We start from the raw sequence: 10,845 nt of genomic DNA on the forward strand, positions 1-10,845 counted from the left end.
ACAGCGGCGGCAGCTGCGGAGACTCCAACCGAGACGAATCCTTTCACCTCCAACCAGCCACCAGAGGGAGCCTGGGGATTGGACTTGGCAACCGCAGTAAATGTGACTTTGATGGACAATAAGCCTGTTGGGGTGAAAACAGGCGTTATGGGACCTGTAAAAATTAATAATGAGCCTGTTGGAGCACTTCTGATTGGAAGGTCATCGGCGACATTAAATGGGGCTTTAGTGTTAACAGGACTTATTGATAAGGACTTTACTGGGGAGATACAAATTATGGTATCAGCCATGTTCCCTCCGCTACATATACCGAAGGGAACTCGATTGGCTCAATTCTGCCTGTCTCTTGCCAAAGCGACTGATCCCTTCCGCACCTGTTTGTTCGGGGTCCCAATAGGGAACAAGGAGGAGCTGAAACAACTGTTAGCACCATATTCCGCAAGTACTGATTTGTTCGATCTTTCGTCCAACCTCTCCGACGCCGTTGTGGCGGCGCTAGTGGCTCTGAACACGAGCTTGCCATGGGATCCCCAAGAACTGGATTTGTTGGGATCAGTGGCGGTAGGGAACACCAGTAATAACTGGACACAGACGTGCTTTATGTGGAATAAAGGAAAACAAAACATGACTCAATGGACCAATGTGACCTCACACACAAAGGGCTTCGAGGCCAATGGCGGCTACTGCGGACACAACGACACCACCAACGCTACCATGGGGGCATGGAATCAGGATGGCGGGGGTGACTGGCCAAGGCACACCGCCAAGGCCCTACCACCCGGTATATTCCTGATTTGCGTGGATCGAGCCTGGCAGGGAATCCCGGCCAACTCGCATGGTGGGCCATATTATCTAGGACGCCTGACCTTGTTTGCCCCTGACCTACACAGTCAAGAATTGCGAAACATTACTCAACAATGGAAACGACGGACGAGACGCAGTCTCAAAAACTTTGGGGAGTGACTGCGATGACCAGGTCGAACTCTGGGGTCCTGCTGAAAGGTTCTTTTCAGCGGCACTTGTGCCTGGAGTGGCTGTGGCTCATGCTATGGCTAGTCTAGGGAAACTAGCTTGTTGGGCTGTAAAACAAGCAAATGTGACATTTGAGAAAAAAAAAAAAAAAAAAAAAAAAAAAAAAAAAAAAAAAAAAAGCACATAGGGAATTATGTTAATTGTGTTTGTGTCTTTAGGCAAAGCTGTGGAAGTCTTGAAATGTCACAGTAGTAAATAACTTTTATTGCTTTTTGGCTAATTCTTTTTCTGTTGGAACACTGAATTCTGTGCATATGTATATATGAACACAAATTGAAGGCCTCTACCTCCTGGAGTATACAACTTGGTTTGTTTACCTCCACATGATTTTTTTTTTTTAAGTTCAGTGTGGAGACTTGAAACTTGAATGCCCCTTCCAACTTTTATATTTAAAACAAGACTAGAAAATTGAAGACTGTTTTTCACCTGTACAAAGAAATATTAAAGGGTGGTCTTAAAATTTGAACATTGGTCTGGAGAAAAACCATGGTGTTTGTTATGGACAATTAACTGTTAAAGTTATTGTAAGTTATCTGTATTTAGCAGAGTATTTTCAACGAGTGATCTGAGCTGAAATTGGAGACTATTAGTAAGTTATGTTTGGAAGTTTTAACTTCAATGAAGTAATTATTTGCTGTGAAAGAGACAAACATTGAATAACTGAACAAAGAGGGTGCAATATCTTTGTTTTTTATGAGGCTCCTGAGAATAAAACCAACTGAAGCATTTCAATTCACTTGAATGAGAAACGTGTTTAATTAAAAGAGCCCAAGAAGACACTGGTATGAAAGGTAAAATCTCAGAGGTTGGTCAGTTAATGTGGCACACTTGCTGGTCACTTTGTAAAATGTAGATTTGAAGTACAGTGGTGAAAACATTAAATGTGACTACGCAGATACTCACAGGAATGGCCCAGGACCTGGACAGCTTGCGACACGCTGTGTTACAGAACAGAGCGGCGATTGATTTTCTACTGCTGGCACAGGGCCACGGGTGTGAAGAGCTCGAAGGAATGTGCTGTTTTAATCTCTCGGACCATGGCGAGTCAATCCACGAGCAACTGAAATGGCTGAGAGACCACACCAAGAAGATAGTGGTCCAAGATAATTGGCTTGATAGACTGTTTGCAAATTGGTTTGGGAACATGGGGGGTTGGATATTGGGTCTGATAAAAGAAGGGCTACGCTTACTGCTAATAATTGTCCTAATTATAGTAGCGGCGCGAGTAGTATTTAGTTGCCTAATAAAAAGGCTCGAGCAGTTAACTAGTAGGGTTTTTCTAGCAACAGTAATAGCATGTGTAAGGTGTAATTGCTCGAAAAAAAAAAAAAAAAAAAAAAAAAAAAAAAAAAAAAAAAAAGGGTCAATGCCACACGTGCTCCTTATTGCAATGCATCTCTTTGCTGTCATTATACAAACTATAATAGCATCCTTCCTTGCGCCAGGAGCCGCTCTGCTCGGCTGTGGGATCGACTGTGGAACGGACGCCCCTAGGTGCACCCCGAGCATTTTTTCCTCGGAGGGGTCTCCACTCTCAGCCGCTCACCACGGGAGCAGACAAGGACCTCCTGAAGCTGCACACAAATTATTTTAAGTGATATTGTCTTGTGGTATGAATGAGAAGTGCAAGAGGCCTCTCTGCGTGATTGTGTGATTGTGTGATTGTGCTGTGCGAGTAAGAAGCAGTATCGCTGCGAAGCAACATTCCTAGCGCTTAGTGGCTTGTTGACTGATGTAGATTCTAGTAGGCACACTACTTTACAATCGTAGTTCTGCATGAGATTTTTGACCCTGTTGCTTATTGTACCTTGCTTATTGCAGTGTGTGCGGTGATTGATAGAAAAATCTATAGAAAGCTTTTGGTTCAAAATAAAAACGGGGGAATTGTTGAGGACTGGCTCGCTGCGCGTAATCACATTGATATCATGCAGCTGCAAGATAAGGAAATGGCGGATTACCGCACCCAGCTGGTCTAGAAAAACAAGAGCAAAGGCACGTACGCAAGGCTTGTCTGGGAACTCTTGTGAGAAATCCCAGGCAATTAGAAACAATGATAGTAGAGGGCATACTGCCCTGGGAGTTATAGTTGGATTAGAAAGGGGAACTAGCGGATAGAAGAATGCGGAACTAACAGATAGGGCAGTAGATGACGCTTACCAATAAGGAGCTTGGCTTTTGCAATATGTATGAGCTAATTATCCTGTACACGAATAAGGAGCTTGGCTTTTGCAATATGTATGAGCTAATTATCCTGTACACGATAAAAGACAATTGAGCTATCCATTAAAGCGGAAGCATACTTAACACTCATATTGAGCGTTTGTGTCTTCCCTCCGTCGACAACATCTCTCCAGTTTAGAGATCATGGGGGACAGTGCAAGTGCTTTGCACGAGTCCAGGTAGATGATGTCCGTTGCTCTTTCCCTACCCACCAATGCTGCAACCCCATCATAGAAGGGCACCAGATTTGTCAGGCATGATCTGCCCCGAGTGAAGCCGTGTTGTCTGTCACCAATCGCCTCCTTATTTTCTATAGCCCTCAGCAACAACTTCTCAGGTACGACGGACAGTGGGTGGTGAAGGCTGTGCACCCCCACAAAGGGAGGAAGGCTTGTAGCTCCCAGGTCTTCCATTTTCCCCTTTTTAGAATGGGGGCTATGTTTCCTCTCCTCCAGTCAGTGGGAACTACTTAAACAGACTTCCACAGCCTCTCCTGTATGATGGCCAGTGGCTTAGCAAGTCCACCGGTTCCCTCAGGCCCCGTGGACGTAGCTCACTGGGAAACTACTGGTGGGGACATGGGAGTTGAAATAGTGAGGGGAAAGGGGGACATATGGGAGCGGGGGCACAGGCGAGTGAAAATGGGGGGCACGCTGGGGGGCACGGGGGATTCTCAGGGAGCCTGTTGGTTGTGCTCCCAGATGGCTGCACGACGGCGGTGCTGTAGCGCAGGTTTGCGCTTTTGTTCCAAAGGGCAAAGTGACAGCGGAGCCCAGCAGAGCCTTCTCTTTGAGGCCCCTGAAGCTCTCCTGCAGGCAGCCAGGAGGGGACAGCTCACTCGAGGCCACACCTGAGGAGAAACAAGGTGCTTGTGGCAGAGCCGGGTGAACGATGGCGGCAGCAGGCACGGTGGGCCTGCAGCAGGCTTCCAGAAGCAGCAATGGTGTGAAATGCGTCACAGCTGGCACAGACCGCTGCCCCGAGCACACCTGGGCCGTTGGTCCAAAGGGGAAAGTGGGTTCTGAAAGAGCCGGGCCTTTCCAAGCAGCTCGTAGCAGGGAGCAGAAGCTTCACAAGTTACAGGCTGAGCAGCCTTTCCACAGCCCCCGACGACTTTTTCAGTGGGGATCCAGCCACCCCTCTAGACCCTGCCTGGTCATACCATCCCCACCACGGTGGGTATGGTGTTCTGGGTCTGCCTGGGATGGACTCAACCTTCCCCACAGCAGCCCATGCAGCACTATGCTCTGTACTTCTGGCTAGAACTGACTTGATATTGCACCAATGTGTTTTGTCTACTGCTGAGCCGTGCTGGCACAGCATCAGGACTCCCACAGCGCCCTCCCTCTGCCACCCCCCAGCCCCAAATCCAGTCGGCTGGCTGTGGGCAAGAGGTGGGGAGGGGGCATTGCCAGGGCAGCTGACCCAAAAAGACCAAAGGGATAGTCCATACGGCAACGTCACGCTCAGCAATAAAAGCTGTGGAAGGGGAGGGAGAAGGGGGGGAGACACAGGGGACACAGATTCCTTGGTCAAGATCTTTATTTATTCCTCCGATTCCTCCGTTTCTTCCTTCCTCTCCTGCTGCAAGATCTCAGCTCATCATCGCTATCCTGCAGGAGATCACGTAGCTCTGGAGGCACAGTTGTCACCAGGTCATCGTCTGAAACTTCTTCTACCAAATTAGAGGGGACAAATCCTCTCGTGCCATCCGTCAGCTCTCCCACAAACCAGCCGTCTTCATCCATGTCTCCATAGACATAGACGTATTCTCCCGCAGTCAGAGGAAGCTCTGCTTCGGGGTGCTCATTAGGACCCTCGAAAGGATCGTAGCTGTATCGAGCTAAAAATTTTCGAAGTTTTAGCGATTCTTCTCCCGAGGACTGCAGGATGAAGGACACATGCTCTGCTCCTGCTTCTTCGTTCCCATGCACAGGGCCCTGGTCTGAAAGAAGGCGGCACCCAGGACTGTTGTGTGCGGCATCTGATGTCGAGGTGCTTGTGTGGGATGCCGGGACCTTGGTTGCCTCCTCAGAAACATCAGAGCTGTCTTCGCGGTTGCAAAGGTCATGGGACTGCTCTGCATAGGCCTGTGCTGTGGGAGAAGATGTCACCTGTGGTAGTCCTGAACCGACACGGTTGGATTCTTTTCTTTTTTCTTGCTCAAGTTGCTGAGAGAGCAGCTCCCATTGTTGACTTTGGTGCTGATTCTGTTTCTCTAATTCTCTCAGCTGCGCTTGAGACGCTTGCGTGTCTTCCTCATGTGTCCTTCTTTGCTCTGCCCAAGCCCTCTGCAAATGCTCAACTTCCTCTTTCTTCTTCTGCAGCAGTCGCCTTGTTTCCTCGAGGTCGTTCTCCTGTTGTTGCCTTCGTCCTGCCAGTTGTCTCATGGCTTTCAGTTCACAACCCAGATCTTGCAGTCGTGTTTGAAGACGTTTGGCCTCTCCGATGGCAGAATTTCGCTGCTCTGTCACTTGCACGAGTTTCCCCTTCAGAGCAGCGTTGTCAGATCGAACCTCGTCTATCCGCTCCTTCTGCCCACGGAGCTGAGAATTTTCTTCTGCGCGCCTGGCATTTTCATTTGTCATCTCTCTCAGACGCACTTTCAGCTCCTCGTACCTTTGCTGCAGTCTTGAGCGTTCCTGATCCAGGTTCCTGTGAGGCCTAAGTTTTTTCCCAGCCTCGGTTTCCGATTCCCCTCTCTGCTGCTGGTCGACCTGCTCTGTCTTTGCAGCAGTCTTTCCAGATTTCAGGTCGGTCTCTTTCAGTTGCCTGGTGTTTTCTTTCAGGTGCTTGGTAAGGAGGCCTAGCATACTAGTCTTCTGCTGGAGCCTCTCCACCTCCTCCCCCAGTTCCAGAGCGCTTTCCTTCCCCAGAAGGCGGGTCTCCTCTTGAAGGACACCGCATTGCCTCTGCAGGTCCTCCAGGGCATGCTGCAGATGAGCTTTCTCCTGCAGCAGCTGGCTGTCTCCACTGCCAGGTGGGCAGGCCTCTTGTTGCGCTGCCACCTGAACACCCACGTCTGTGACCGCCCGCCCGCAGCTCTTCCCTTCTCCCTGGAGGTGAGCTTTTAAGCTGGAGTGGGTTGTCTGCTGCCCTCCTCCCCCAGCAGCACCAGATGCACCGGGGCTCTTCGAAGAGCAGGTCCCGGTGGTCCCTGCGCCCAGGCGAGTCTGCAGGCGGTGCCAGGCCGCAGCCCTGTCTTCGCTGTGGGAGGCAGACGGCCTCCCCTCAGCCTGCTCCAGGATGTACTGCTGGAAGAGCCTTCTCTGCAGTTCCAGTTCATTTTGGAGGCTTACGATGCGGGCGGTCTGCTTGCTGTCCTTCCGCCAGTGGAGCTGCCTGTGGACCTCCTGCAGCTTGCTGCGGGCCTCGCTGCTGCTGCTGCAGCCGTGCCTCACCAGCTCCTCGGCCAGCTCCTGCTGCAGGTCCCGCGCCTGGCGGACGGCGTCGTCCCGCTGCTCTTGGAGCAACTCCTGTGCCTGGCGCCACTCGGCCTCCTTCTCACGCAGCAGCTGACGGATCTCTGTTGCCCGCTGCTTCTGGCTCAGCTCCCACAGCCGCTGCAGCTCCCGTGCCCGTTGCTGCTCCCATCTGGAGCGTACCTTCTCAGCCAGAAGCTGCCGCTCCTGCTCTGCCATCTTCTTTATCTGGCGGGTTTCATCAGCAAAGCGGCGGTGCAGCTCCTGCGAGTGGAGACGCTCGGCCTCCAGCTGGGCCCGCAGCGCCTCCAGCTCCTGCCTGTGCTCCTCCTGCTGCACAGGCCTGCTGGGGGGTCGCGCTGGGCCCCGACGGGATGAGGGGTGACTGTGCGCCACGGGCCCCTGGCCCACACCACCCCGGATCATGGCTTAAGGATTCAGAACGATGAACGGTCACCAAACGCTGCCAGCAATAGCCACCAGCGATCGCACGGCCTGGGCCTCTGAGGGACAGCAGCCTCTGAGCCCTCAGCAGACACCGGCTCCCAGCACCGCGCAGCAGCAGAGGTCGCCTCTGCCACTGGCCCGGCCTGGGCGAGCGCGGCCTTATATAGTGTCCGGGTGATGGCGTCATAGAGGAGGGATGACGTCATATGACCTTATATGGTGCGTGCCCGCCCGGACACACCCCGACAGCCTCAGCGCAAGGGGTGCAGAGGAGGGAGGTGAAGGGTTGTTAACGAGTGCAGACGGAGCCCCCGCGCAGGTGCGCAACGAGAATGTGTCTGTGAGGCCTCAGGCACGGGCACAGCTTACGGGTCTGGGCCACGTCTGTCCTTTAGTGGGGGAAGCGTGGTAGTGATGACATACAGCATTACACAGCCATTAGCATGGGTTGTTAACGAGGGTTAACAACCCCTAGAAGGGTTGTTAACGAGGTCATATGACGTCATCCCTCCTCTATGACGCCATCACCCGGACACTATATAAGGCCGCGCTCGCCCAGGCCGGGCCAGTGGCAGAGGCGACCTCTGCTGCTGCGCGGTGCTGGGAGCCAGTGTCTGCTGAGGGCTCAGAGGCTGCTGTCCCTCAGAGGCCCAGGCCGTGCGATCGCTGGTGGCTATTGCTGGCAGCGTTTGGTGAACGTTCATCGTTCTCATCCCTTAAGCCATGATCCGGGGTGGTGTGGGCCAGGGGCCCGTGGCGCACAGTCACCCCTCATCCCGTCGGGGCCCAGCGCGACCCCCCAGCAGGCCTGTGCAGCAGGAGGAGCACAGGCAGGAGCTGGAGGCGCTGCGGGCCCAGCTGGAGGCCGAGCGTCTCCACTCGCAGGAGCTGCACCGCCGCTTTGCTGATGAAACCCGCCAGATAAAGAAGATGGCAGAGCAGGAGCGGCAGCTTCTGGCTGAGAAGCTACGCTCCAGATGGGAGCAGCAACGGGCACGGGAGCTGCAGCGGCTGTGGGAGCTGAGCCAGAAGCAGCGGGCAACAGAGATCCGTCAGCTGCTGCGTGAGAAGGAGGCCGAGTGGCGCCAGGCACAGGAGTTGCTCCAAGAGCAGCGGGACGACGCCGTCCGCCAGGCGCGGGACCTGCAGCAGGAGCTGGCCGAGGAGCTGGTGAGGCACGGCTGCAGCAGCAGCAGCGAGGCCCGCAGCAAGCTGCAGGAGGTCCACAGGCAGCTCCACTGGCGGAAGGACAGCAAGCAGACCGCCCGCATCGTAAGCCTCCAAAATGAACTGGAACTGCAGAGAAGGCTCTTCCAGCAGTACATCCTGGAGCAGGCTGAGGGGAGGCCGTCTGCCTCCCACAGCGAAGACAGGGCTGCGGCCTGGCACCGCCTGCAGACTCGCCTGGGCGCAGGGACCACCGGGACCTGCTCTTCGAAGAGCCCCGGTGCATCTGGTGCTGCTGGGGGAGGAGGGCAGCAGACAACCCACTCCAGCTTAAAAGCTCACCTCCAGGGAGAAGGGAAGAGCTGCGGGCGGGCGGTCACAGACGTGGGTGTTCAGGTGGCAGCGCAACAAGAGGCCTGCCCACCTGGCAGTGGAGACAGCCAGCTGCTGCAGGAGAAAGCTCATCTGCAGCATGCCCTGGAGGACCTGCAGAGGCAATGCGGTGTCCTTCAAGAGGAGACCCGCCTTCTGGGGAAGGAAAGCGCTCTGGAACTGGGGGAGGAGGTGGAGAGGCTCCAGCAGAAGACTAGTATGCTAGGCCTCCTTACCAAGCACCTGAAAGAAAACACCAGGCAACTGAAAGAGACCGACCTGAAATCTGGAAAGACTGCTGCAAAGACAGAGCAGGTCGACCAGCAGCAGAGAGGGGAATCGGAAACCGAGGCTGGGACAAAACTTAGGCCTCACAGGAACCTGGATCAGGAACGCTCAAGACTGCAGCAAAGGTACGAGGAGCTGAAAGTGCGTCTGAGAGAGATGACAAATGAAAATGCCAGGCGCGCAGAAGAAAATTCTCAGCTCCGTGGGCAGAAGGAACGGATAGACGAGGTTCGATCTGACAACGCTGCTCTGAAGGGGAAACTCGTGCAAGTGACAGAGCAGCGAAATTCTGCCATCGGAGAGGCCAAACGTCTTCAAACACGACTGCAAGATCTGGGTTGTGAACTGAAAGCCATGAGACAACTGGCAGGACGAAGGCAACAACAGGAGAACGACCTCGAGGAAACAAGGCGACTGCTGCAGAAGAAGAAAGAGGAAGTTGAGCATTTGCAGAGGGCTTGGGCAGAGCAAAGAAGGACACATGAGGAAGACACGCAAGCGTCTCAAGCGCAGCTGAGAGAATTAGAGAAACAGAATCAGCACCAAAGTCAACAATGGGAGCTGCTCTCTCAGCAACTTGAGCAAGAAAAAAGAAAAGAATCCAACCGTATCGGTTCAGGACTACCACAGGTGACATCTTCTCCCACAGCACAGGCCTATGCAGAGCAGTCCCATGACCTTTGCAACCGCGAAGACAGCTCTGATGTTTCTGAGGAGGCAACCAAGGTCCCGGCATCCCACACAAGCACCTCGACATCAGATGCCGCACACAACAGTCCTGGGTGCCGCCTTCTTTCAGACCAGGGCCCTGTGCATGGGAACGAAGAAGCAGGAGCAGAGCATGTGTCCTTCATCCTGCAGTCCTCGGAAGAAGAATCGCTAAAACTTCGAAAATTTTTAGCTCGATACAGCTACGATCCTTTCGAGGGTCCTAATGAGCACCCCGAAGCAGAGCTTCCTCTGACTGCGGGAGAATACGTCTATGTCTATGGAGACATGGATGAAGACGGCTGGTTTGTGGGAGAGCTGACGGATGGCACGAGAGGATTTGTCCCCTCTAATTTGGTAGAAGAAGTTTCAGACGATGACCTGGTGACAACTGTGCCTCCAGAGCTACGTGATCTCCTGCAGGATAGCGATGATGAACTGAGATCTTGCAGCAGGAGAGGAAGGAAGAAACGGAGGAATCGGAGGAATAAATAAAGATCTTGACCAAGGAATCTGTGTCCCCTGTGTCTCCCCCACTTCTCCCTCCCCTTCCACAGCTTTTATTGCTGAGCGTGACGTTGCCGTATGGACTATCCCTTTGGTCTTTTTGGGTCAGCTGCCCTGGCAATGCCCCCTCCCCACCTCTTGCCCACAGCCAGCCGACTGGATTTGGGGCTGGGGGATGGCAGAGGGAGGGCGCTGTGGGAGTCCTGATGCTGTGCCAGCACGGCTCAGCAGTAGACAAAACACATTGGTGCAATATCAAGTCAGTTCTAGCCAGAAGTACAGAGCATAGTGCTGCATGGGCTGCTGTGGGGAAGGTTGAGTCCATCCCAGGCAGACCCAGAACACCATACCCACCGTGGTGGGGATGGTATGACCAGGCAGGGTCTAGAGGGGTGGCTGGATCCCCACTGAAAAAGTCGTCAGGGGGCTGTGGAAAGGCTGCTCAGCCTGTAACTTGTGAAGCTTCTGCTCCCTGCTACGAGCTGCTTGGAAAGGCCCGGCTCTTTCAGAACCCACTTTCCCCTTTGGACCAACGGCCCAGGTGTGCTCGGGGCAGCGGTCTGTGCCAGCTGTGACGCATTTCACACCATTGCTGCTTCTGGAAGCCTGCTGCAGGCCCACCGTGCCTGCTGCCGCCATCGTTCACCCGGCTCTGCCACAAGCACCTTGTTTCTCCTCAGGT

General features: G+C 53.7%; 2 protein-coding genes across 2 annotated transcripts; one reads left to right on the top strand and one right to left on the bottom strand.

Moving 5' to 3' along the window:
• Positions 1–4,793: 4,793 nt before the first annotated feature.
• Positions 4,794–7,100, bottom strand: LOC136787995 (RIMS-binding protein 3C-like). Its single transcript, XM_066985439.1, has one exon. It carries the CDS (start codon positions 7,098–7,100, stop codon positions 4,794–4,796), a length of 2,307 nt encoding a protein of 768 aa, XP_066841540.1.
• A 744-nt stretch (positions 7,101–7,844) lies between these two features.
• On the top strand, positions 7,845–10,151 carry LOC136787996 (RIMS-binding protein 3C-like). The gene has a single exon (XM_066985440.1). The coding sequence runs from the start codon at positions 7,845–7,847 to the stop codon at positions 10,149–10,151; it is 2,307 nt and encodes a 768-aa protein (XP_066841541.1).
• Positions 10,152–10,845: the final 694 nt, after the last annotated feature.

The sequence above is a fragment of the Anser cygnoides genome, chromosome 32 (assembly GCF_040182565.1).
Source record: "Anser cygnoides isolate HZ-2024a breed goose chromosome 32, Taihu_goose_T2T_genome, whole genome shotgun sequence".
Lineage (NCBI taxonomy): Eukaryota > Metazoa > Chordata > Aves > Anseriformes > Anatidae > Anser > Anser cygnoides.